Source organism: Girardinichthys multiradiatus, chromosome 10 (genome assembly GCF_021462225.1).
Source record: "Girardinichthys multiradiatus isolate DD_20200921_A chromosome 10, DD_fGirMul_XY1, whole genome shotgun sequence".
NCBI lineage: Eukaryota > Metazoa > Chordata > Actinopteri > Cyprinodontiformes > Goodeidae > Girardinichthys > Girardinichthys multiradiatus.
The window spans coordinates 13,164,570-13,189,635 of record NC_061803.1 but is presented as its reverse complement, the minus strand read 5'-3'; the positions used below and the strand labels follow the sequence as shown (position 1 = coordinate 13,189,635).

At 38.8% G+C, this 25,066-nt stretch overlaps 1 protein-coding gene across 2 annotated transcripts; it reads left to right on the top strand.

The window, feature by feature from the left end:
- The first annotated feature begins 347 nt into the window (after nt 1-347).
- fshr (follicle stimulating hormone receptor) lies at nt 348-23,798 on the top strand. 2 transcript variants are annotated; one of them, XM_047376694.1, is made up of 15 exons: nt 348-485; nt 591-733; nt 6,780-6,851; nt 8,064-8,138; nt 8,355-8,429; nt 8,507-8,581; nt 10,331-10,405; nt 10,633-10,713; nt 16,487-16,555; nt 16,634-16,708; nt 17,793-17,978; nt 18,060-18,280; nt 19,910-20,091; nt 20,184-20,375; nt 21,045-23,798. In XM_047376694.1, the coding sequence occupies exons 2-15, from the start codon at nt 591-593 to the stop codon at nt 21,576-21,578; spliced, it is 2,055 nt and encodes a 684-aa protein (XP_047232650.1). In that variant the 5' UTR covers nt 348-485; the 3' UTR covers nt 21,579-23,798. The 2 variants fall into 2 exon arrangements, with proteins under 2 accessions (XP_047232650.1, XP_047232649.1); XM_047376693.1 differs by having other exon boundaries at nt 351-733.
- Nucleotides 23,799-25,066: the final 1,268 nt, after the last annotated feature.

The window sequence follows — 25,066 nt, the reverse complement described above, 5'->3', positions numbered from 1 at the left end:
TTCGTCACATAAAATCACAATGAAATTCATTAAAGTTTGTTTCTGTAATGTGATAAAAGAAATGCATAAGAAACACCAGGAAGTTGTAAATTGTGCATCTCTGTTACCGCCACGAAGATCAAATAGTTTGCTGGTGCAGTGTGATGCCAGACTTTTTTTAAACTCACAAAGTAACAAAAATGAGTAAAAAACTGATTTCTGGTCAGGTTAGAGTGCTTGAGCAACTTGCAAAATCTCTGCTCTATGCTTTGTTGTGGTATTTTGTAGACACTACACAGAGAAAAGACGTGCACAAATCCAAGAAGGGACCTCCTACAGCCTCATCCACCCTTGAAGTTTTTCACACACCCACGGCATTCACCACAGCACGAAAATATCAAAACGCCTCACATTTCTTTTTTTCTCCAACCTGTGCAGAAAGACTAACGAAAGAGCAAAACCTTTCACATCAAACTGGAGTGTGGGTTCTGAGGGCCTGAGTACATGTAAGTTTGCATGAGATAAAAATACAAACAAGAATTAATTTTTTTAAAACAACAGAAAAGTCTGAAAGGATGGTGGCAGAAGTACTGATAATGCTGATAATAAAGATGGCAGCAGCTTCCATGCCTGGCTCTGTAACGGACCTTAAACGTGGAGATGGAACTGCCTTCCCAGAGCTCAGCTCATGCCACCTGGTGGGATTTGGAGTCAGAGTGTTCCCTTCCAACATTTCCCGAAACACCTCGTGCTTGTGAGTAAACATAAACACACTCATAGGAGCACACATGGATGTAAATACTAACTTTGAGCGTAATCTTTGGTCTAAATTTAGCATTTGGTCTAACAGATATGCTTGATTTTAAAGAACTGCAATGCAACACAAAGATGTGGGGTATTGTGAGCAGCTCTGATCTCTTGTCTCTGAATCAATGTGTGCTATTAGGTTTTCCTCTTGAAAACATCAGTGTGATTCATCAAAATCTTTCTCAACTCAATTATTTTACTAAAGCCTAAAATAAAGCAGCGCATATCTCTAGTTTGCCTTTCTTTTCTTGCAATTATTGTCATAAAACTGCCTTAATTTTAGGGTTTGTTAATGAATCTGCTTCTAGTATTCATCATTGTCTGCAATAAAAAATTTACATACAGTACAGACCAAACGTTTGGACACACTTTCTCATTCAAAGAGTTTTCTTTATTTTCATGACTATGAATATTGTAGCTTCACAATGAAGGCATCAAAACTATGAAGAAAACACATGTGGAATTAAATACTGAACAAAAAAAGTGTGAAACAACTGAAAATATGTCTTATATTCTAGGTTCTTCAAAGTAGCCACCTTTTGCTTTGATTACTGCTCTGCACACTCTTGGCATTCTGTTGATGAGCTTCAAGAGGTCACCTGAAATGGTTTTCAAACAGTCTTGAAGGAGTTCCCAGAGATGCTTAGCACTTATTGGCCCTTTTGCCTTCACTCTGCGGTCCAGCTCACCCCAAACCATCTCGATTGGGTTCAGGTCCGGTGACTGTGGAGGCCAGGTCATCTGGCGCAGCACCCCATCACTCTCCTTCTTGGTCAAATAGCCCTTACACAGCCTGGAGGTGTGTTTGGTGTCATTGTCCTGTTGAAAAATAAATGATGGTCCAACTAAACGTAAACCGGATGGAATAGCATGCTGCTGCAAGATGCTGTGGTAGCCATGCTGGTTCAGTATACCTTCAATTTTGAATAAATCCCCAACAGTTTTCACCAGCAAAGCAACCCCACACCATCACACCTCCTCCTCCATGCTTCACGGTGGGAACCAGGCATGTAGAGTCCAACCGTTCCCCTCTTCTGCGCCACACAAAGACAAGGTGGTTGGAACCAAAGATCTCAAACTTGGACTCATCAGACCAAAGCACAGATTTCCACTGGTCTAATGTCCATTCCTTGTGTTCTTTAGCCCAAACAAGTCTCTTCTGCTTGTTGTCTGTCCTCAGCAGTGGTTTCCTAGCAGCTATACCTACCTAGTAACATATCTTAAACTTAAATCAGAAAGTCAAATTTTGGTCTTATCTGACCAGAAAAAGTTTTTCAACATGTTTGCTTTGCCTTGTTCATGACTTTTGCCAATCTAGAGCTTTTTATGTCTAACTTATGGCTTCTTCATGCCTCTGTTCCATAAAGACCAGATTTGGAAACTTGCATGTCTAGCAATTGTCATGTCAATGGATTTTCTCCCCTGAACTGTTGATCTCTGCAGCTCCTCCAGAGTTACCACTGGCTTTTTGGCTGCTTAGCTGATTAATGTTTCCCTTGCTAACTAACGAATGGTCTTTAGCACACCACTGAGGCCTTCACAGATTAGCTTTATCCATGCCAAGCTTACACTGCCCACATAAATGAACTGTTTTAATTTAGTAACCTCTGAGGTGGTTGATCTGGATTTTATGTAGGTTCAAAAGATTCAGACAGAGCTGAGTCCAAACGCATGCCACACTCTTCAGGTTATTATCATAAATAAAATGTTAAACAATACGTAATTCTCCTACTTCGGAGTTACGCACTTATTTGTGTTGGTCAATCACATAAAATCTAATTACATTGAAGCTGGTGGATGTAACGTGACAACATGTAAAGTAAAAAGTATGTATGTTATAACTCATGAGCTACTTTCCTCAGATATTTGGAAAGTGTGTCCTAAAGCTACATAATGATCAAAGCTCCAGTTGTTTTTACACTTTTTAAGATGACTGAAACTCATATTGTTCTTTGAACAACAAGTAAACACCTCTCTAGACACTGTCAAACAAACAGACTCCCTTCATTTTCTTCTTACCTTAAAATATTGAAGAATTATGCAATATTTACAGAATCCTATCTTTTCTGTATGCATATTCATTCAAATTTTTCTATGCAGTTCTCACTCCTTATCTCTTAGCTAAATCTTGCTCTGAATGTCCCAAAGCTAGTATTATTAAGCATTTACTGAAGCAAGGATTTCATGCAACACAAATCTGACCTGCCCCAGCACCACAGCTAAAAGCATTTAGACTTTTCTTGCAAATAAACACATTTAAGTTTGAAACCATTGTTTTGCTGCGTTTGCTGCCTGCGTACGTATGTACTAGCTCCTAGTCTTTCTCACTGCATTTGTGAATACAGTGGTACTTTGTATGTTTCACCTATCAGTGATCAAGCTGCAAAAGCCAGTAGAATCATGAGTAGGGAGGGCTGCAATTTATTATCTGCTTCCTTGCACCTGTGTCCAGAAAACTGCATTTTTTTACAGTGTGTGCCAAGATACTTACAAAGGACAACAACATTTAGGTTAGTTTTTCCATCTGAGGCAAGAATTGGCCAAGTGCAATTTTATTCATCTTACCAAAGAGGATTGAGATGGAAAGAAAAAGCTACTTTCCAGACAAGTGGGAGGACAACTTGTTTGCGGGTGTCTAGAAGCAGACAAATTCACAACCAATGCTACAGACTAAATGGGCTACATTATACTGCCTACATATACCTTTAGCAGAATGTTTTTCCAGCCTTTCCAACCTGGCAGTGCCTTGTAAATTGATCCATATATTGTAAACCGTCTGTGTAGTTTATTGGGATTTTACAGTATGTGACAAACATTTGTCAACAAAAAATATCATTCAGTTGCGAAGAGAAAGGAATAGTAAATATGGTTTTCAACATTTCTTTGCATCCAATTGCCTTCAGAAGACATTTTAATAATAAATACAGCCTGACAGGACAATTATTTAAATGCAGCTGTTCTGTGAAGCTCTCAGAGGTTTGTTAGAGAACATTACTGAACAACCAGCATCATGAAGACCAAGGAACACAGCAAACAGGTCAGGGAGAAAGTTGTGGAAAAGTGTTAGGCAAAGTTAGATTATATAAAAATAGATTAGCTCTGAATATCTCACAGAGCACTGTTCAGCCCATCATTTGAAAATATGGGAGTATGGGAAACATAAGAAAAAAAGCCATTGTTGAAAGAAAGACTAAACAAGTCCTGCAGTTTGTCAAAAGTCATGTAGGCGACCCAGCAGCTTTGTGGAAGAAAGTGTTCTGGTAAGATGAGACCTAAACTCATCTTGCTTGTCTACATGCAAATCACTATGTGTGATGGAAAACTTACACCTTAAACTCACCGTCCTTACCATGAAACACGGTATGGGCAGCATCATGCTATGGGGGAAACTTTTCTTCAGCAGAGACAGGCTGGGCAGAGTTGGTGGGATGATGGATGGAGCTAAATACAAGTCAATCCTAGAAGAAAAGCTACTAGAGAATCCAGAAGACTTGAGACTAGGGTGGAGATTCATTTTCCAGCAGGACAACAACTCTAAGCACACAACCAGAGCTACAATGAATGGCCCAGTCAAAGTCTAGACCAAATCAATGTTCACAAACTCTTTCCACCCAATCACAGCACACTTTTAAGATTTCTCTTTGTTAAAACCATTAATTATTTTCTTCCTTCTTCACATTTATGTCCTACTTTGTATTGGTCAAGCAAGCACATTTTATCCCTATGAAATAGGAAGAAAATGTGCTACCTGGACCAATACAAGCACTGACATTTGTGGTTGTACTTGTAACAAAATGTCAATGTGAGTTCAAAGGGTATGAATACTTTTGCAAATCACTGGTAGTTGTTCTACCAGGACAATGATCCAAAACAGACTTTTAAAACTGTTTTTTAAATGGAAAAAGCACTCTTACATTTAGCTTCTGAAATGGCCCCCATCCTCTCATTGAACAATAATGTTAGAGATATTTATCCAAATGTGAGTATGGATGTGTATATATATCTGAGCCTGTGTGAATAATTGTCAGGATTAGAGTAAGAATAATTCAGATGTGTGCATCCAATTCTTGTTTTGATTTTAAAGAATTAAAAAAAATTGAGATTCATGCCTGTAATAACTGCAGGATGGATACTTTACTCATCGCTAAGGGGGGACGGGGTCTGCAGCCCCCTACTGCCTGTGCTAACGCTGTAGCCCATCTTACGTTAAAATTTTTTTAGATTGTTTTTAGTGGTAATAGCACAAACAGAACTCAGCACGGCAAAAACAATGACAATTAGTAGTACTTGTATGGCAGAGTCACTCAGCTTCAAACGTGTATATTTGCTTGCTTTATGGCTCGAAGGTGTCTCCCAGCTCAGTTTAGTGTTCATGTTTAATGTAAGGACAGAAATTGGTATCCACCTCATACCTCAGTCCTCAGGCTCCTCTTATGCAACTATTATTACACTCTTTGTGGAACATGGGAATGTATATTGATTTTCCCTTAGTTGTTTGAGCTATAGGGCTTTAATAAGGAGGAGAGATACTGATGTAGCATACTGAACACTTCTGCACAATATGACTGAAGTTATTGTACTGGTAAGGCTTTTGCATCTGCGTATTCCTAAAATATTCCTCTAGTGTGCTGTCTTGCCCACATTTTTTGTGCTCATTTACCACATTAACATTAGCATTTTACAGATTTATGTGTGACCAATGAGATAAAAGCTGTACTGACCACTAAAAACCAATTAATTATTGTACCTATCACAATGTGTTGTGGGTGTGGCAGCCATATTGGATTTTGAGGTTGTTATTGGTCAGAAACGATAGACTTTGAACTAACAATTCAAATTCCATGGGACGTTCTAGTAGATTTTCTTTTTTTGTTGTTGTTGTTTTTTACAAATTAAACACATTAAATCTAACTTCTTCTTTTCTTCTTCTTTTTTAAAATGTCTTCAGAGCTGTTGTGATTAAAAGAAAAGGTTTCTTCAGCCAACAACAAACCTGTCTTTTATACCAACATGCTTCAGTCTTGTGTTTGACCCCTATAAAAAGATGAAGATGAAGATTTGGGTTTTCTGACAAGTTAACTCAACATGTTTTTATGTCATCTCAAATTAAAGGTTAGTCTAGAGGTAAAAAAAACACATAAAGCATTGGTATAAAGTGGAACCTGAACAAACACATGACCAGTTTAGCTGTACATAATCCTACACACATACAAGTGCTGCTGACACTTACACATTCCCAAGACGAGGACAAACGTTCTGCCAACAGTAGCAAATATTCCCCAAAGTAAAGTCAAATCCCAGTCTGCGTTGTGTGTGTTCTGTTCTGTTCAAAGGTCAAGGCTCAGGAACAGTTGGGATATTCACAAGGATGCAGGCATTGATGGTCATTTCACTAGGGACAGCCAGAGAAAAACTGATTTGCTTCTTCCAAATACATGATTAGTGCAAAGTCATTTCTCAAAATGATCATGGTCTTCTCTTATTGTTTAATCTCATATCATACTTAGAGAAGCACACAGTGGACATTCTGTAGATACAAAGATTTGCTCTGTTTTATTTCACAAAACCTTACCATAAATTTGCAAAATACATGAAAATTACGTTAAATGACAAGAGTTCATAAGGTGAAAAAGGAAGAAAGACCCATGAATAAACCCATCATTTACATTCTAAGAGAAGGTCTAAGGGCGTGGCCTTCTCCCTTCATATTTCACATCCTTCATTTTTTGTACAAATGCAGAAGCTCCCCATATTCACATGCCAAGGTCTTGTATGGAGCTGGGGAAAAAAGCATTTAAAAACCCTGCTCCTCATGCAAGGAAACAGCTCCAAAATCAACTACATTTGGACTAACTGGTTTCATTGAGTGAGTTTAAACTGATATTAAACATTTAAAGTTGTCAAAAATTTGAATAAAACTGTCTTGATTGGGTTGGTAATACTGTTGAACGACATATAATTCAATATCTTATGTTTGCGAACTTGTGTTGTAGAAAAGTGAAGCAGACGCAGATCAGAGAGATTCGGCAGAGTGACTTTACCAACCTACAGAACCTCAGAAGGCTGTAAGTGTGTATTTGTTGCTCATGATTTTTATTTAGTACACTCATTAATTACCTGAGAAGGACAAAAACCATAAAATGTCAGAGCAAAGATTATGTTTCTCCTACAGTTGATTGAACACATTAAAAGCAGTTGAACATTAAATATTATAACTGAACTGAAACTATTTCTTAAAATATAATTATTCAAACAGACATGTTTGAAAAAATTAAAACAATGTTTTATGTTTTTAAGTGTTTATTTAAAGTTTTCAAACCCTACAGTCATATTCAGTAAAGCAGAATATGTCTTCCGATGAGGCTTGTTTTGTCAAATTAAAATAATCTTTTGAAAATAACAATCTTTAAGCAGGTATTAAACATACTTTTAATTAAGCCCAATGATGTAAAAGTATAATTTTATATGTTGTGTTTTCATTAGCTGTGAGCAGAAAATCATATTTCTCTAAAATAAAGGCTTGAAAACAATGGTTTGCGTGTAATTAATTCATATAATGTGCTTCGCTTGGTAAATGGTCTGAACTTATATAGCACTTTTCCAGTCATACAGACCACTGAAAGCGCTTTACACTAGAGCCACATTCACCCAGTCACACTCACTAACACTCACACATTCATACACCAATATGCAGATCGGTAGGCAACTTGAGGTTAAGTGCCTTGCCCAGGAGCAGATCGACATATGGCAGGAGGAGAATGGAATTGAACCCACAACCTTCTGATTGCAAGACAACTATTCTTCCTACTGAGCTACAGTCACCAGCATTATCTTGAGACTTTCAATGAATCTTGCTTGGTGATTTGAGTTACTGAAATACATAAACTTTTCAATAATATTCTAATATATTGATTATGACTGTAATTACACTAAATGTTTTTCCTGCTGGTAAAAGCGTTAAAGGTTCTTAATTTGCCAGGTTTCTACAGGTGCATCTCAATAAATTGAAATATCATTGAAAGTTTATTTATTTCTTTAATTTGATTCAAAAATATTCTAACTAATTCCACCTATGAGTTGTGGTTTTTGTTGACAGAACCAGACTGCAAAACCATGCTCTAAATAAGAAATATAAAAATAAATTAACACTTTTACATTTTTTACATTTAAACAATCTTGGGCTGTTTTTGCAGCAGTGTTATCTTGAGACTTTCAATGAATCCTGCTTTTTTAATGTATTAATTTCCTTTCTGTCTATCCCCAACTTCAAATTTCAGCTTTATCCTGCAGAACAACATCCTGCAGAACATCGGTGAATCTGCCTTTGCCAGCCTGCCTCTGCTAACTGACATGTGAGTAAACAGATTTCCACACCTGGTGCGTACATGACGTTTCCTCCAAAACAGTCATGTGTTTGGTCTCTGTGCTGGAAAAAGAAGAGCTGAAAACTGAGGAGTCTCCTCACGAGTGCATGCATCTGAATAATGGAGAGAAAATATGTTTGACAATAAGTGCAAACGAAGCTCTGAGAAACTTTAAACATGTATTGTGCCTTCTGCTTCCTTCAGCTCCATATCTGAAAATCTTGCTTTAGAAACTATAAGAGCTTTCGCTTTCTCTGATCTCCCAGAGCTCATTGAAATGTAAGTATAACTAGCAGTTATTTTTGGTATATATCAAATTTTCCTTAAGTGTGCAACTAATAAAACGTTCCTTTCAGAGAGATAACCAAGTCTAAACACCTGAGATCCATTCATCCAGATGCCTTCAGGAACATTGTGAACCTTCGGCGTCTGTGAGTGCTCTCAGACACTTTCTCCACTATGCTTTTTTTCAACTAATTTTGAGTTCAAAGTAGGTCATGGTTGACAGGCTTACTTCTCTGGATCCATGCAACCAGATGTATGATTATTTAATTAGCCTGGATCCCCTGATGGCAAATCCGGTGTCAAACGTCGGTCCGACCATAAAGATATTTTTACCCTGAACTCCATGTTTGTTTCCAAGTAATTAAGCTGCTTTTATATTTTAAAACAAACTCCAAGTAGCCATTTATAAGATTCAGTGCATTGCTAAAGTCTCTCGGGGATTCTATCATCTGTACGGTTCTGGTTGGCCCATTTTGTGAAAACTGGGACACAAAAACCCAGCTCTGTATGGTGAGAAAAATATATTTTTAAACTGTTTGTCTGAACAAGGTTGCCTTAGCACAGCAACAAGAAATAAATCAGTGTCTGGAAGATTTTCTTAATTTAAGCTTGTTTGTTATTGTTGAAAGTATTCTGAAAAAAACGCGGCTCAGAACAATGTCTTAGTAAAAATGCAAAGGTTGCTAGATGCTTAAATCTATCCTCCATTTATCTTCTATTTGTAGCAGACTGAGTTAGTTTGAAAAATAGCTAAATGAGTCACAAATTTATGTTGCTCATGAATTTGAAGTTGTTCAATGAAAACACTGCAATGCTGATGTTATTACACCTTAGAAAATTCAACATTGCAACAAAACAAGGATTTTAAGCATATTCTTTGATATCTCAGTACGCACAAATATTCCTGTAATGAGCCTCAAAATGTAACAAGGTTCAAGCATTTTTCGGATGATAGTTAACAATATTTTCCAGACCTATATTTCTTTAAATGTATGAGTTTTTGTTTGCCTGGTAAATTGCAAAAGCATTCAGACATCTTCATCATTTTCACACATTGTCACTTTATAACAAACATTGTATTATTATGGGATTTTAAGATGATAGAGCAACACAAAGAAGTGCATAATTGTTAAGGTAATAGAAAATGGTTATATGTTTTGTTTTAAATCATTTCATTGTAGGTCTGGCTGTATGTTTAGGGTTGTTGTCCTGTTGCAAGGTGAAACTCTAGTCCAGTTTCAAGTCTCTACAGATTCGAACATGCTTTCCCCAGTGTTATCCTGTATTTAGCTCGATCCATCTTCCCATCAACTCTGACCAGCTGACTTGACACACACCCCTCACCTCCTGGTATAATGCTGCCACCAGCATATGTTACTGTGAGGATGGTGTGTTCAGGGTTGCATTGTTAGTTTTGCATGGAGGCGGAAAAGTTAGACTTAGTCATGTCTGATCCAAACACCTTCTTTCAGATGTTTGTTGACATCCCTACATGGCTTGTGGCAAATTGCAGATGTTGATTGCAGTCCTAGCATATTGTGTACTAAGATTTTTTACCCATCACTGCTCCCAAAAAACATGAACGCAAGAACTGTTTATATCCCTGCTGTTATATGCGCAGTTTTTTTTCATTTCATGTATAGCCTATTGTTGTTTTTATTTAGGCACAAATATACATGACCTCTTAAACAAGACAGTTTAATTAAAATTTTTGTTCAAACTAATAGTTTTAGATAGAAGCTGTATTTATTTCCCTTTCACCTTGGCATCTTTTTGAAGTATCTCCATTGTGCATGTATTTGCTACATTGTGCCTATCTTCATAATTACGCAGTGTCTGTTTGCCTGTTGGTTACAATGTGAAGGAAGTAACATTTGCCTGTCATATTTTCCCAGGACCATCTCCAACACTGGCCTGAGATTTTTTCCAGACCTCTCCAAAATCCAGTCTGCAGCTCAAGATTTTCTTTTGTAGGTGTCAGCGCATGATGGACATGACCCGCAACAGCTCTTCGCTACAAACACCCACACACCATCATTCCCACATGGATCTGAATTTATAGGCATAAACTACATTATCTGAGGACATCACACACAAATAACGCCTTTAAAATAGACACACAGTACAGATCAGCTTCTACTATACATATTTATTCATGTTTTTATTTCGTATGTCTTTTGGCCTTTGTGCTGCATAGTGACCTCCAGGACAATATCAACATAGAAGCCATCCCTGCCAATGCCTTCAGGGGCCTTTGCACAAAACCAATCAAGCAAATGTAAGAGATAAATCTTTTTTCCCTCCTGTTGCCTCTGTTTTCTTGTTGCATTTATGAAACTCTTAAGGTGTTTTTAGAGCATCTGTTTATAAATTTAATGAAACAACAAGGATGAATTTACAAGCAAACTGAATTTCTATGCACTAACACATTTAAATGAGGAATTATTCATGTATTTAGAGGATGAGCCATCTTTATCCTTATGTTGGGTGTGAGTGATTTTATGTGTATGCATGAGGGTGGGAGTGGGTGATTATGACTGTGTGTGCCTGTTTTTTTTTTGTTTTTGTTTTTTTGTTTTTTTTGCGACAGGTTGGACAGGTTGAACTGCTCCCTCTCCTGGATCAGCTTCCTCCCCGCCACACCGCCTGCCGGTGGTTGGAGTCTCTGCCCGCTGGTGTACTTGTGGTTCTCGGTGTCCGCGGCCGGGTGCTTTGGTGTGGGCTGGCTCACTCCCGGTGGCTGCTTGCCGGGGCCTGGCCCCCTGGGCTCTGTCGGGCCTCTGCTTGGGGGGTGGTGTTTCCCAGGGTCTTGGGCCTCTGGGTCCATGGCTGGATCTGCTCGGGCGTGGACGGCGGCCGGCGGGGCCTGTGGACTCGTTGCTGCGGCTCCCTGGGGCTTCTGCACTGTCGCTGCTGGGTGGATCCCCAGGGACTCTCCACTGCTCTTCTCTTTATTAATTTCTTTTATTTTCAGAGTTACAAAGGGTTCTGGTTCTGTGGTTCTCCTGGGGTTCCTGTGCTTTGGGGGGCCTTCTTTGGGGGGCCTTTAGATGTCTGTGGCTCGGATCTCCTCAGTGTCCGTCCAGGGACCATGGGGCAGGCCTGTGGCTATTGCATATTTTTGTGGAGAAACCTTGTATACAGGAGCGCGTCCACACCCATACTCACAGGTGTTGAGCTTCAGGTGTTGACAGATACACAGATGTTCTATTTTGGGCTGCACCTCTCACTAAGTACATTTTACATTCAGAATTACCGTGTACTATTTTGTTAAAAAAACAAAAAAAACAGCTGCAGGTGTATAAGCACGCAGGGTGTAATCTTGTATTCTCTTTATCCTTCTTTCTCTCGTCCACTCTTTCCTCTTTTTCTCCCCTTTTTCCCCATCTCTCTCTTTTTTGAGCTTCTTTTTTCTTTTTCATTTCAGTCTCCATGTCCGTAACAATTGAAATATTCCCAAAGAAGTTTCTAATAAAGTTTCTTTTATAAATATCAAGCAGAGCTTTAAAGCATTAGCTGTGATGCTCTGCTTGTGAAAGTAAATCTGTTGGGCAATTTCTTGGCACTCAGACAACAATTCTGAGCGATACTCTGCTGGACAGGACACGGGAAAAAAAATTAAAATTTAATTAAAATAAATTTTAAAAAGAGGATGAGCCATCCATATTTATGTGAATTACAAAGAGGGAAAAAGGGCACCCGAACCTCAAAGATCACCGCTGCTTGTGACAGTTGGAATGAAACATGTATTGTCTTCTAAAAGCAGGTGGTTGTTTTGATTCAGAAGAAGAAACAGAAAATTTAACAACCTGCTGCAATGGTGGCTTTTGAAAGGACAGGAATTTCATAAAAGGAATGTGTCCTCTCTTCTGATGGAGAGTTTTCTACAAGTAGTTCCAGTAATCACCAGATAAACTGTCAAACAAGTGGGTAAAATGCTTGTGTTGCTGTTTTATCACCCCTTGCCATGGTATCCATAACCTCCCTCTTACATTTTGTCACATTTCAACCAAACACCAACATACAGTACAGACCAAAAGTTTGGACACACCTTCTCATTCAAAGAGTTTTCTTTATTTTCATGACTATGAATATTGTAGCTTCACACTGAAGGCATCAAAACTATGAATTAACACATGTGTAATTATATACTGAACAAAAAAGTGTGAAACAACTGAAAATATGTCTTATATTCTAGGTTCTTCAAAGTAGCCACCTTTTGCTTTGATTACTGCTCCGCACACTCTTGGTATTTTGTTGATGAGCTTCAAGAGGTAGTCACCTGAAATGGTTTTCCAACAGTCTTGAAGGAGTTCCCAGAGATGCTTAGCACTTGTTGGCCCTTTTGCTTTCACTCTGTGGTCCAGCTCACCCCAAACCATCTCGATTGGGTTCAGGTCCAGTGACTGTGGAGGCCAGGTCATCTGGCGCAGCACCCCATCACTCTCCTTCTTGGTCAAATAGCCCTTACACAGCCTGGAGGTGTGTTTGGGGTCATTGTCCTGTTGAAAAATAAATGATGGTCCAACTAAACGCAAACCGGATGGAATAGCATGCCGCTGCAAGATGCTGTGGTAGCCATGCTGGTTCAATATGCCTTCAATTTTGAATAAATCCCCAACAGTTTTCACCAGCAAAGCAACCCCACACCATCACACCTCCTCCTCCATGCTTCACGGTGGGAACCAGGCATGTAGAGTCCATCCGTTCACCTTTTCTGCGCCGCACAAAGACACGGTGGTTGGAACCAAAGATCTCAAACTTGGACTCATCAGACCAAAGCACAGATTTCCACTGGTCTAATATCCATTCCTTGTGTTCTTTAGCCCAAACAAGTCTCTTCTGCTTGTTGCCTGTCCTCAGCAGTGGTTTCCTAGCAGCTATTTTACCATGAAGGCCTGATTCACACAGTCTCCTCTTAACAGTTGTTCTAGAGATGTGTCTGCTGCTAGAACTCTGTGTGGCATTGACTTGTTCTCTAATCTGAGCTGCTGTTAACCTGCGATTTCAGAGGCTGGTGACTTGGATGAACTTATCGTCTGCAGCAGAGGTGACTCTTGGTCTTCCTTTCCTGGGGCGGTCCTCATGTGAGCCAGTTTCTTTGTAGCGCTTGATGGTTTTTGCGACTGCACTTGGGGACACTTTCAAGGTTTTCCCAATTGTTCGGACTGACTGACCTTCATTTCTTAAAGTAATGATGGCCACCCGTTTTTCTTTACTTAGCTGCTTTTTTCTTGCCATAATACAAATTCTAACAGTCTATTCAGTAGGACTATCAGCTGTGTACTGTATCCACCTCCTGCACAACACAACTGATGGTCCCAACCCCATTTATAAGGCTTGAAATCCCACTTATTAAACCTGACAGGGCACACCTGTGAAGTGAAAACCATTTCAGGTGACTACCTCTTGAAACTCATCAACAGAATGCCAAGTGTGTGTGGAGCAGTAATCAAAGCAAAAGGTGGCTACTTTGAAGAACCTAGAATATTCACACTTGCCCCTTTTGGTCCGCTTTAAACGGACCAGAGTTCGTTTCCCCCCTTGGTCCGGACCTTTTGTGCAGACCAAACCGGACTGAGATCCACTTTTGAGGTGGTCTCGGTCCGCTTCCAAACGGACTCTGGTGCGGTTCGCTTATGGTCTGAATACAAACCGGCCCCGATCTGAACCAACTACAAAAAGCGTACGTCTCTTTGGACATAAAAAGCCACCGTAGCCGGTAGCAAAGGTGTGTGTTGTAAGGTAATCATACCTGATAAGCTGTGTGTTGCTTAGCAACGCTACTGGCTTGCTGTGGGACAAGGCAAGTAGAGAACATCGGCGTAAATGGAACGTCTCAAGGTCTGTGTTGAATGAACTGCTCTTCACTCTCACAATAATATTGCAGCTGTAATAACGGAAAAATTATGCAGAACAGAGGTGCTGCACGCAGCACGTCTACAGCTGTTTTCCTAAATGTCCGGGTCTGTGCTCTGTCCCGCCCCCGTCATTTCTGTCCAATGGGAACGATGATCGTCACCCGCGTGGCTTTGTTTACAAGTAATAGTTCACTTGCAAAAAGTACAATGTGAAAACAAACCGCACCAAATGAAAAAAATAAAGTTCGCTTTTGGTCCGGACCAAATGACTTTCTTGGTGTGAAAGTCACACATATTTTCAGTTGTTTCACACTTTTTTGTTCAGTATATAATTCCACATGTGTTAATTCATAGCTTTGATGCCTTCAGCGTGAAGCTACAATATTCATAGTCATGAAAATAACGACAACTCTTTGAATGAGAGGGTGTGTCCAAACCTTTGGATTGTACTGTATTTTGAAGAGATTTTATGCAATAGACAAACACAAAATAGTCACAATTGTGAAGTGGAACAGTTTTACAAATAAAAATATGAAAGACCTTTTAGTGTATTTCCCCACCAGCTTTGCACATCAAGAGAGTGAGATACTTTCCCATTCTTTCCCATGCACAATCTGAAGCTCAGATTAGATGGAGAGCATTGGTCAGCATTAGTTTTCAAGTCTTGCACAGATTTTTAATTGCATGTAGATATTAATTTTGACTGGGCCAATCTAACACATAAATATGGTTCGACCCAAGACATGTCATTGTAGCTCTCCATCCATCCATCTTTCTATCAACTTTGACCAGCTTCTTTGTCCATGGTGGGGAAAATCATTCCCATAGCATGATAACACCATCACCATGTGTTACCATGGGGACGGTTAGTTCAAGATGATTTGAAGTGTTCACTTTCCTGGGATTTTCTATAGATTTCTTCTTCTCACTCTACAAAAAATAGCCAGATATGTGGAGAGTATGACTAATAGATTCTCCCACCTAAACTGTGGATCTCTGCAGCTTCTAAACCGTTACCATGGATTTTTTGGCGGCTTGTCTGATCATCCTCCTAAGCAAACATTTAGAATAGACAAAGAAAATGTGTTGTTCTTTTCCACTTGGTTGAGAGGTGGATTGCATTGGTCAAATTGGCTAACCAAAAAGGACTCTTTGTTTTGGCTCAATTTGGACAAAAAAGTCAAATACAAATTTTTTCTGAGTTAAAGCAAGTCTCTTTAAATCCTTCAATCCTGTGGAAGAACAATGTTTTGAGGGATTCTACTTATTTTGGTGGATAGCCATATCATGGCAGATTTGCAGATGTGCCAGTCTTTCAGAATCACTAAGTAAAAGACATGTTAAAAATATATTTTTTTGATTAAGCTTTAATGTATCACATGCAAAATGCAAAACACACAAACAAAATGTGTTAAAATTACACTAAAGAAATATTTGATGTTTTTTTGGCTCCACATTGCTGCTGGGAGATCAGTGAGACCACAGCGAGCTTCTGCAGCTGGCCAATAAACACACAGGAACTTAATTTGCTGTTACTTTAATAGCGGTTAAAACATTCTGAAATAGTCAAGGTAGTGGTTCATTTGAAAAGAAAACAGGGATTACAAAGTGTTGTAGAATGGTCCTAAAGAGATGCGACATTTCTGGAATGTAATGCAAGAAAAAGGAAAAACATATGATTATAGAATAAAATAACCCAAGTAGGGCCACGAAATGACCACAAAGGGAATCGTTATGACAAAGACCAGAGAACGATCATAAAGAAATTGTAAATGTTTATGATGTGATGCAAAATCCTGCAGAATGTCGTAGGTGGACACACATAAAATCCCACAAATTACAAGCTTGTTTGCTTTTTTCTTCTTTCCCTTTGCTCTTCAGTATAAGTGGGGTGCCTTTACAGTGCATGTCTGTGCCCATGGGACCCAGGTTTTGTAATTTGACCAACAACTTTCTCATCCCTTCTGTTAAACAAAAGAAAAGACAAGAAGAAGAATAAGCAGCTGACAAAGGCAGTAGTCATTTACTAACTGTTTAGCTGAAAGTCTGTAGCTGCACAGCTTTAGTTTGTGGGAACAAAGGAAGTGCAAACAGCAAGTTTGGCATCAGCAGCTCAGAATATTTTCTCTGTTGGGACTGTTCAGTGTCGGAGCCATGTGACTGAGATTTGGCTTCTTTTTCTGATGACAGACGGCTCACCAGAAATAGCATCAAGGAGGTGGCGAGTGACACCTTCAATGGAACAAAGATGTACAGATTGTGAGTCACAAACAGACGCACAGTTACAAATATGAGATTTCAACTTTCACATTTTCTTTCTTTTTGACTCCTTTCCAGGCTTCTCAGTGGAAACGAGCAGCTTGCTCACATCAGCCCCAACGCCTTTGCGGGTTCCAGTCAGTTGGTGGTGCTGTAAGCATGACATCTCCATATATCGTGCCTACATCATTCAACCTCCTCAGCATCACCTTTTAGACTTAAAGCAGGCAACAGTCTGCCATGCGTGGGGACAGCTCTGAAATTCTATTTTAAACAGAAATCTGGATAAAGGTTAAAAAAAAATGGATTGTGAGCAAGTGCAGACAGTAAATTTCAACGTGAGAGATTGTATGACCTCCAAAAAAGAGACACGTCCTCTACTGTCCAACATGTCAGTAAAATAGGAGCTACTGCCAATTTAACAAGTTGTCCTGGATTATTCTTTCATATACTTTGTGCACTGCTTCTCTAACATTGGGATAATTCAAATGACGTGAAAATATTGTATTTCTTATTGATAGTTATCAGTTAATTCCTACCTAATATTCCAACAAAGAAAGCATTACTCAAAGTCAGTCAGAATCAGTAATAGATAATACCACAAATATAATATACAGCTAAGCCAAAACTTATTCATACCCCTAGAAGGTTTAGATTTATTCAACCAAGAAGTTTGTTTCTGATAGGAAATGTGACAAGCAACTTTTGAAATGCATTAAAACATTTTAAAAGTGAGTATAAATTTTGAAAAGTGCACGGTACCAGAACTATAATGATACCCATGAAAGTTTTGAAAAGTACTAAGTAAGTTCTGGGATAGTTCCATGGAACCTCCAAAAAAGTTCAAGAAAGTATCCACTGTTTTCTATAAAGTATCTGGTAAGTTCCAGGAAAGTATCTGCTATGTTTTGGAAAAGTTATTAACTAAATCTGAGTCTCACAATTCATTACAAAATTGGGTTTTACAGTGTTTGTTGATCACTTAAACATTTTTGTGAAATTATATTTTCTTGTGTTAAATTCACGAGAATAAAAAATAAAAACTGTCCATTAGACTGGTTCTCTTTTAACTATTTATTAAGAAATAATTGGCAAAAATGTAAGGAATATCAAACACCATTGCAAGTAATACAAAACTGGACTACCGGTCAAATCAGTGGACAAAATGAACAAATTCAAAGCAAGTAAATAAGTAAATCAACCCCTTCATCACATGCTCCTGGCTCTGCTTTTACAGGGACGTCTCTCAGACTGCTGTCAGCTCTTTGCCAGACTCCATCCTCGGTGGTCTAAAGCAGCTGTTTGCAGAATCTGCCTATCGCCTTAAAGAGCTTCCTATTGTGCAGCGCTATACAAAGCTGCACATAGCCAAACTGACATATCCTTCACACTGCTGCGCCTTCAAAAACATGCACAGAAATAGGTAGAGATCAGATCAAAATGTCATTCATTCAACAGGTGCTGCGTTGTTTTTCTTACTTTGTGTTGCTGCGTCACATGATAGATCAAGGCCGACCTCTCTGTGTAGCCACCCTGAGGCGGAAACTATCCCAGCCTTCTTCAGGGAGCACTGTTCCAACTCTACTTCCATCTCCTGCAGCCCGACACCTGACAACTTTAATCCGTGCGAGGACATTATGTCCCCCATCGCCCTGCGGATCCTCATCTGGATCATCTCTGTTCTCGCTCTGCTTGGCAATGCAGTGGTTCTCCTGGTGTTGTTAGGTAAAAGTCAAGTGCACAATGTAAAAAACTACATGAAAGTTGTTCTACAGCCACACTTTTCTGGCTCTTAGATGTGGTTTAGTTCTTGGATAAAATAAAAGATGTGTATACTAATCGTAATCACTAAATGGCCTTGACCAGTAGGAGTAATGATTTCCTTGTATCTTTGAATATAGACAAAAAAATGTATAACATTATCTAATTGCATTAATTTTAAACAAGTAAAACTTATTCCTATTGCTGCTAAATAAAATGCTGATTATAGTAATACAATACATTAAATATAGAATAAAAATCTGTGAAATTTAGGAGTAGTTTTTGAGTGCTTACGCTTAAATATATTCGACTTTTACTGGCCTGGTAACGGTGTTATCTTTATAAGAATGATGGCTTCTGCTTTAGTCTTCCACACATGACTCTTTCCAAACAACTAAATTTGTTTTTCTTGTAAGCAGGAGACAAATGTTGAAACCTTCTTTCAGCCAGATGAACAGTAGCATGCAGTGACATTTGGGTAAGCGGCAGCCACAGCTAAAGATAGTGCCAAGGCACTCCAGTATGCCTCCTGAAAATCAGTCAAAAGTAGGAATTCCTCTCAGATGTGGCACGGGGGAAAAAACAGGGGAAAATCCTGGATGGTCCAGTACAATTTTGTAAGTAGGTCAGTTAGCAGCAAGCAAGGGGCACCAACTCAACAACAGAAAGAATCCACTTCCCGTAAATAGCACATGCAAATGCAATATGTGATAGAAAACTTTATCAGAGAAACAGAAGCCTCTTTCACAAACATGTCTGTCATAAAACCCATGAAAATTAACCACCTCTTAGCTCGCTCTGGCCATTCATAAACCACAAGTGAAGAATGCAAAATCCTGCACAGCTGTGAGTTTTCAAAAAAATAAATCCAGCAGTTCAGAACAACAGAAGGTCTCATTGACGTCAGCACTATGCATATAATCTGCGAATAAGTCTTCCAATACCACATTATTTTAAGAACAACAATTGTGGACAAGCTCAGTGTAGCTATCTTGGTGTTGACTGAGCAAATGTTTCAAATTTAAACTACGCTATATTGCCAAAACTATTGGGCCACAACACCAAATTCATGAATTCCAGGGTTTCAATCACTTCCATGGCTGCAAGTACATAAAGTTTGGTGTTGAGAAACTTGACTGGTCTGCACAGAGTCCTGACCTCAATCTTCCTGAACATCTTTGGGATGAATTAGAGTTGTACCTGCAATTCTGGTTTTCTCATCTAACCACGAACACACTCCTAAACCTTGTGGAAGATATTTACAAAATTGTTAAAATTGCTATTGCTGGCTACAGTGGGTCCATCAACGAATTGAACCATATAGATTAAGAATAGGACGTCATCAAAGTTCATGTACATGTAAAAGCAGACAGTTAAATTCCTTTGGCATATAGTGTATGTATCTGAACCTCTTTCTCTTCTTGTCAAAAATTATTTCTGAGTAGTGTTTATGCTTTTCAATGCTGGTGCTGGCTGGTCACAGCTGATGCAGGACTGTGACCATCTTGCTGTCTTTGTAATAGGCCCATGCCTTTTCACTAACTTGTCTATGTAAGACTGAAGTACTTCATTATCTCTCTGCCCTGTAATTAGGCAGTCGCTCCAAGCTCACTGTTCCTCGCTTTCTTATGTGCCACTTGGCCTTCGCTGACCTCTGCATGGGTATTTACCTAGTAGTGATCGCCACAGTAGACATGCTCACTCACGGCCGCTACTACAACCACGCCATCGATTGGCAGATGAGCTTCGGCTGCAAAGCTGCAGGATTTGTCACAGTATGTGTGTGTGTGTATCATGTTGTCTGCATACATTAATGCCATCGCTCATCATTGTCTGTGTTTGAATAGCAAATTACTGTGATTTACAGGTGTTTGCCAGTGAGCTGTCAGTGTTCACACTAACAGCCATCACTGTGGAGCGCTGGCACACTATCACAAACGCTATGCGGCTTGACCGCAAACTTCGCCTGAGGCACGCCTGCATCATCATGACCACTGGCTGGAGCTTCTCCCTGCTGGCTGCATTGTTGCCCACAGTTGGTGTCAGCAGCTACAGCAAAGTAGGTAGCTTATTGTTTAACACATTTTACATCGAGGACTTTTTCAAATGCAAGAGTTGAGCCTAAAAGTACGTGATTTTTTCCTGTTTAGTCACTTTACAACCACAAACTCCAAAGAAGTGTATCATTGTAAAATTAATGAAAATGGTATATGTTTTTCAAATATGTTTTACTAATAAAAATCTGAATTTGTATTTCACCAACCTAAGCCCAAACACATTGTGTTATGCATGTAGGCCAAAAGGTTCAACTTTAGCTTCATCTGGCCTGAACAAACCTCTGAGGACTTCACAGAACAGATGGATTTTTGTTCAAATTATTTTATTCACAGGTGAAATCCTAACTATAGGTGCCTAATGAAAGCTGTTATTCACATTGGCTTTTATTAAGAGGACTCAGACTGAAGGGGCTGAACAAATTTGCATGACACATTTCAGGTTTTGTTTATTTAAATGATGTGCCAGTTATTTCCAATCATTCCTTTTTCCATACTCCACAGCTATTTCAAACCTTTATAAGACAAGCAAGACAAAATTTTAAATCTCTTATTTTCTTCTATCCTTATATTGTCTCTAACTAACCTTGCATAGTGCATGAAATAAGTTAGAGTATATCGAGTATTGAGGCCTTTGATAATTTTGATATATGAATATATTTCTCTCTGTGCAGGTGAGTATCTGCCTGCCAATGGATGTGGAGTCTGCAGTGTCCCAGGTCTACGTTGTTTCTCTACTCATCCTCAACATCCTAGCCTTCTTCTGCGTTTGTGGCTGTTACCTTAGCATCTACTTGACTTACCGCAAGCCTTCATCAGCACCTGCTCACGCCGACACCCGAGTGGCTCAACGCATGGCTGTCCTCATCTTCACCGACTTTGTCTGCATGGTGCCCATCTCCTTTTTTGCCATCTCTGCCGCATTCAAGCTCCCTCTCATCACCATCTCAGATGCCAAGCTACTCCTGGTCCTTTTCTACCCCATCAACTCATGCTCAAACCCTTTCCTGTATGCCTTCTTCACCCACACTTTCCGGCGGGACTTCTTCCTCCTTGTAGCTCGCTTTGGCCTGTTTAAGACTCAAGCCCAAATTTACCGGACAGAGACTTCCTCTTGTCAGCAACCAACGTGGACCTCTCCAAAGAGCAGCCGTGTCATGTACTCCTTGGCGAATACGCTGAGTCTGGATGGAAAACAGGAGTTCTGACTGTCACCAAAATAATCACAGTTACAGACTTTCAATGAATTGTCTTTTTTTCCCTCACAGAAGCTAAAGACCATTGGATGACGAAATGTTTAAAAGCAATGTGGCACTTTATAATGGAAGAAAGTATCAGTGTTTGGGAAGCTAAACAGTTTTATATACGGTTCAACATTGTAGAGATTCATAAACAAGTGGAAAAACCCTGAGTTAATCCCCCCTTCTCATGTTTAAATGGTTTGGTCTTTATAGCTCCAGGGCTTTCCCACTAAACACTCGACATCCATGGACATCTTTATGGTTATTTAAAGTGGGCCAATCCAAAACTGGTGTTGAACTAGTGTTGAAATCTGTTTGCCTAAGAAGTTGGAACTAGTTCCTAACTAGTTGAAGTTGCTAACTTTACTTAGCAATACAGTAAAAAAAAACGAAAAAAAAAAAAAAAACAATATATACAGGACTATGGTGTAAGTGATTTCATGAAATGAAAGCATATATAAGCAAATTAGAGTTTTTTTTACACTTTACACATATATTAGCCATATTATGGTGTGAGGACCGTGATGGCCACTAATTCTGACTTCAGCTAATTCTAGGTTAGAATTCATAAACTGTAAGTAATAATACAAGTTCAATATTTTGTGATAGTTGGGGTTATGCGCTGTGTATTTTAACTCCTAATGTTTGTCATTAATTCAGTGACACGCACAGTACTGCTAAAACTCTGTTAGAAAACAGTGTTTGAATGCATATAATGGTTAGAAATACCTTGCTCTTAGATTGTTTTGTCAACAGCAGTTAGACCTGTCAGTGCAGCTCAACAATTGGTAAATCCCTCTGTTTTTCATGGTTAAGCCTGCCATGATGTCATGAAATAGTATGGCACGACTGCAAATCTACCAAAATATGGCCAGGGAAGGAGAGCATTAATCAGAGAAGCTGCCAAGAGGTCCATGGTGTCTCTGGAGGAGCTGCAGAAACCAGAGCTCTTGTAGGTGAATGTGTTATGTACTCCACAAATCTGACCAAAAAAGACATTATGGCTGTCGCTTGTGTTAAACTTATTTACAGTTATTGTTATTAACTGTTTATATGCCCTTTTTACACTAAATCAGTACTGCACAAGATTAAAAAATTTGCATCTCACTTTTCTTCTTCGTTCTCTGACTTGAAGGTAGAACATAGTTAAGTTTAGGCCAGAGTTCTGCTCTATACAGTTCTACAAACAATACGGCTTATCAGCCCAAGACTTTGGACTCCAAGGTTGAGTTTCCTGCTCCGATCAAATGCTGCAATCAATTTCTTTCTGAAGTCAGAGGTGTGAGATGGAAAATTAGGCTATTCTTTATGTGAGCTGAGTGCCTTCTGGTTGCAAATAAGAATAACCCAGCAGGATTTACACATTATCTATTTGTTTACAAATAGATAATGTGTAGTAGAATGATGGCAGCTGGTTTAATGAGATGCAAACTGTCAGAAGCGCCAATAAATAGTTCATTCCCGCAACTTTGGTCACCGAACTCCAATGTGTCCAGTTGGAATTCCAACTTGAAGAAGCATCCTTGTTGCATTTCTGACTGGAAACTCACAAACTCCAACTCCAGAAAACAAATAGAATGCACCATTAATCACCTCATCAGTTGAAAGCAATCTATGCAAACACAGAATAGCTGTAGATCATTTTTGCTTGAATCTGGGTCATAAAAACTGTCCTACATACAGTTGTTTTTGTTACAAATAGATTATAGCACTATATGGGTGAGGTTTACAGCAACATGACTGTTTGAAAGTAAAAGTAAACAGATGAGTTCAACTGTCATTTCCCCAACAAATATCCTTGTGGTGTGACAAGATGTGCTACAAAATGAGATAGCTTGAAACAAATTAGACCAAAGTTTAATATGTGGGATGTCAGCATCAAGAATTCAACATTTGTTCAATGTTTGATATTGTGACTGAGGGATATTTATTTTAAAAGAACACTGCAGGGAACTGCTGATTAAAAGTCTGCTCATACACACTGTCTGCTGAAGCTCTTCATACCTCCAAATCTGCTCCAACTCATGAGTATATATTCTGCTCAAAATGAAGGTCATGTGATCATCTTGAGATGTAATTATGCTGTTGCGTTTTTGTACAAAATGTGTTGTTTTTCATAATATTTGATAAAGTTGTTCATAAAGCTTTCTAACTGAGCATTTTATGATAAATGTATTCTCTAAAATACACCAGCGTGTGTGGCTGAGTTGCTATCTTTATCTTGAAATGTTGTCCTTCAGATCATCCAAAGCTTTCAAGGACAAAGTGACCCCAGCGACCTCCGCTCTGTGTATGGGTGGGTGGGTGTTTGTAGGAGAAAAGACAGCTGCGCTTTCTGCTTATTACAGGTGGATAGAATTTGAAGCAAGATAAAGACTGCACAAACAGCAGAGAGAAACCCTGAGTTTCAAGGCTGCAGCTGCAGCAAGGAATCTTTCTATCTCATTGAATATGGATGCACTGCATACATGCTAAAAGTGCAGATGCACTTTCACACTTTTACCACCAGGTGATTCAAGCACGTCTAGATTTAAGATGATCTCTGCTCTAGCAATGTTGTCCTCAGCTACCAGATGGTACAATCAATTTAAGTGTCATAGATTTATCTGATTAGATAGATAGATAGATAGATAGATAGATAGATAGATAGATAGATAGATAGATAGATAGATAGATAGATAGATAGATAGATAGATAGATAGATAGATAGATAGATAGATAGATAGATAGATAGATAGATAGATAGATAGATAGATAGATAGATAGATAGATAGATAGATAGATAGATAGATAGATAGATAGATAGATAGATAGATAGATAGATAGATAGATAGATAGATAGATAGATAGATAGATAGATAGATAGATAGATAGATAGATAGATAGATAGATAGATAGATAGATAGATAGATAGATAGATAGATACCTTATTGATCCCTATAATCTAGCAGAGATGAAGCACCATAACGACACACATGACTGTAGTACCGATAGTATGTATCCATACAAGTTCAAATACATAGTGCAGCATTGAGAATGAGCTACAATTTTGTGAATGAACATTAATTTATATTATTCTGGAAAAAGGATTCAAAAATATAGATATAAATGTAAACTGTAATTCTTGCATAAAAGGTTACATAAAACTATCAAAGAAAAAATTATATTATATTACAAGCAGATAATATGAACATATTCTGATTATTTCTTCATATTTACAGAAATTATTCTTATTCAAAATAAGAAACCTGGTTACATTCACGCTCATAACTAAACATAACGAACCTGTCCAGCCTCATCTGACAGAGCACAGTTCTGTGTGCCATGGGTATCAAATTGTATTGTAGTTAAACATCTCCCCCTAGTGTTCGTACGAGGAATTATACCAAAACCAAAGTTAACATATTTCCATATAATCTCTATCAATAAAGTTTGGCGTGGAGAAACTTGACTGG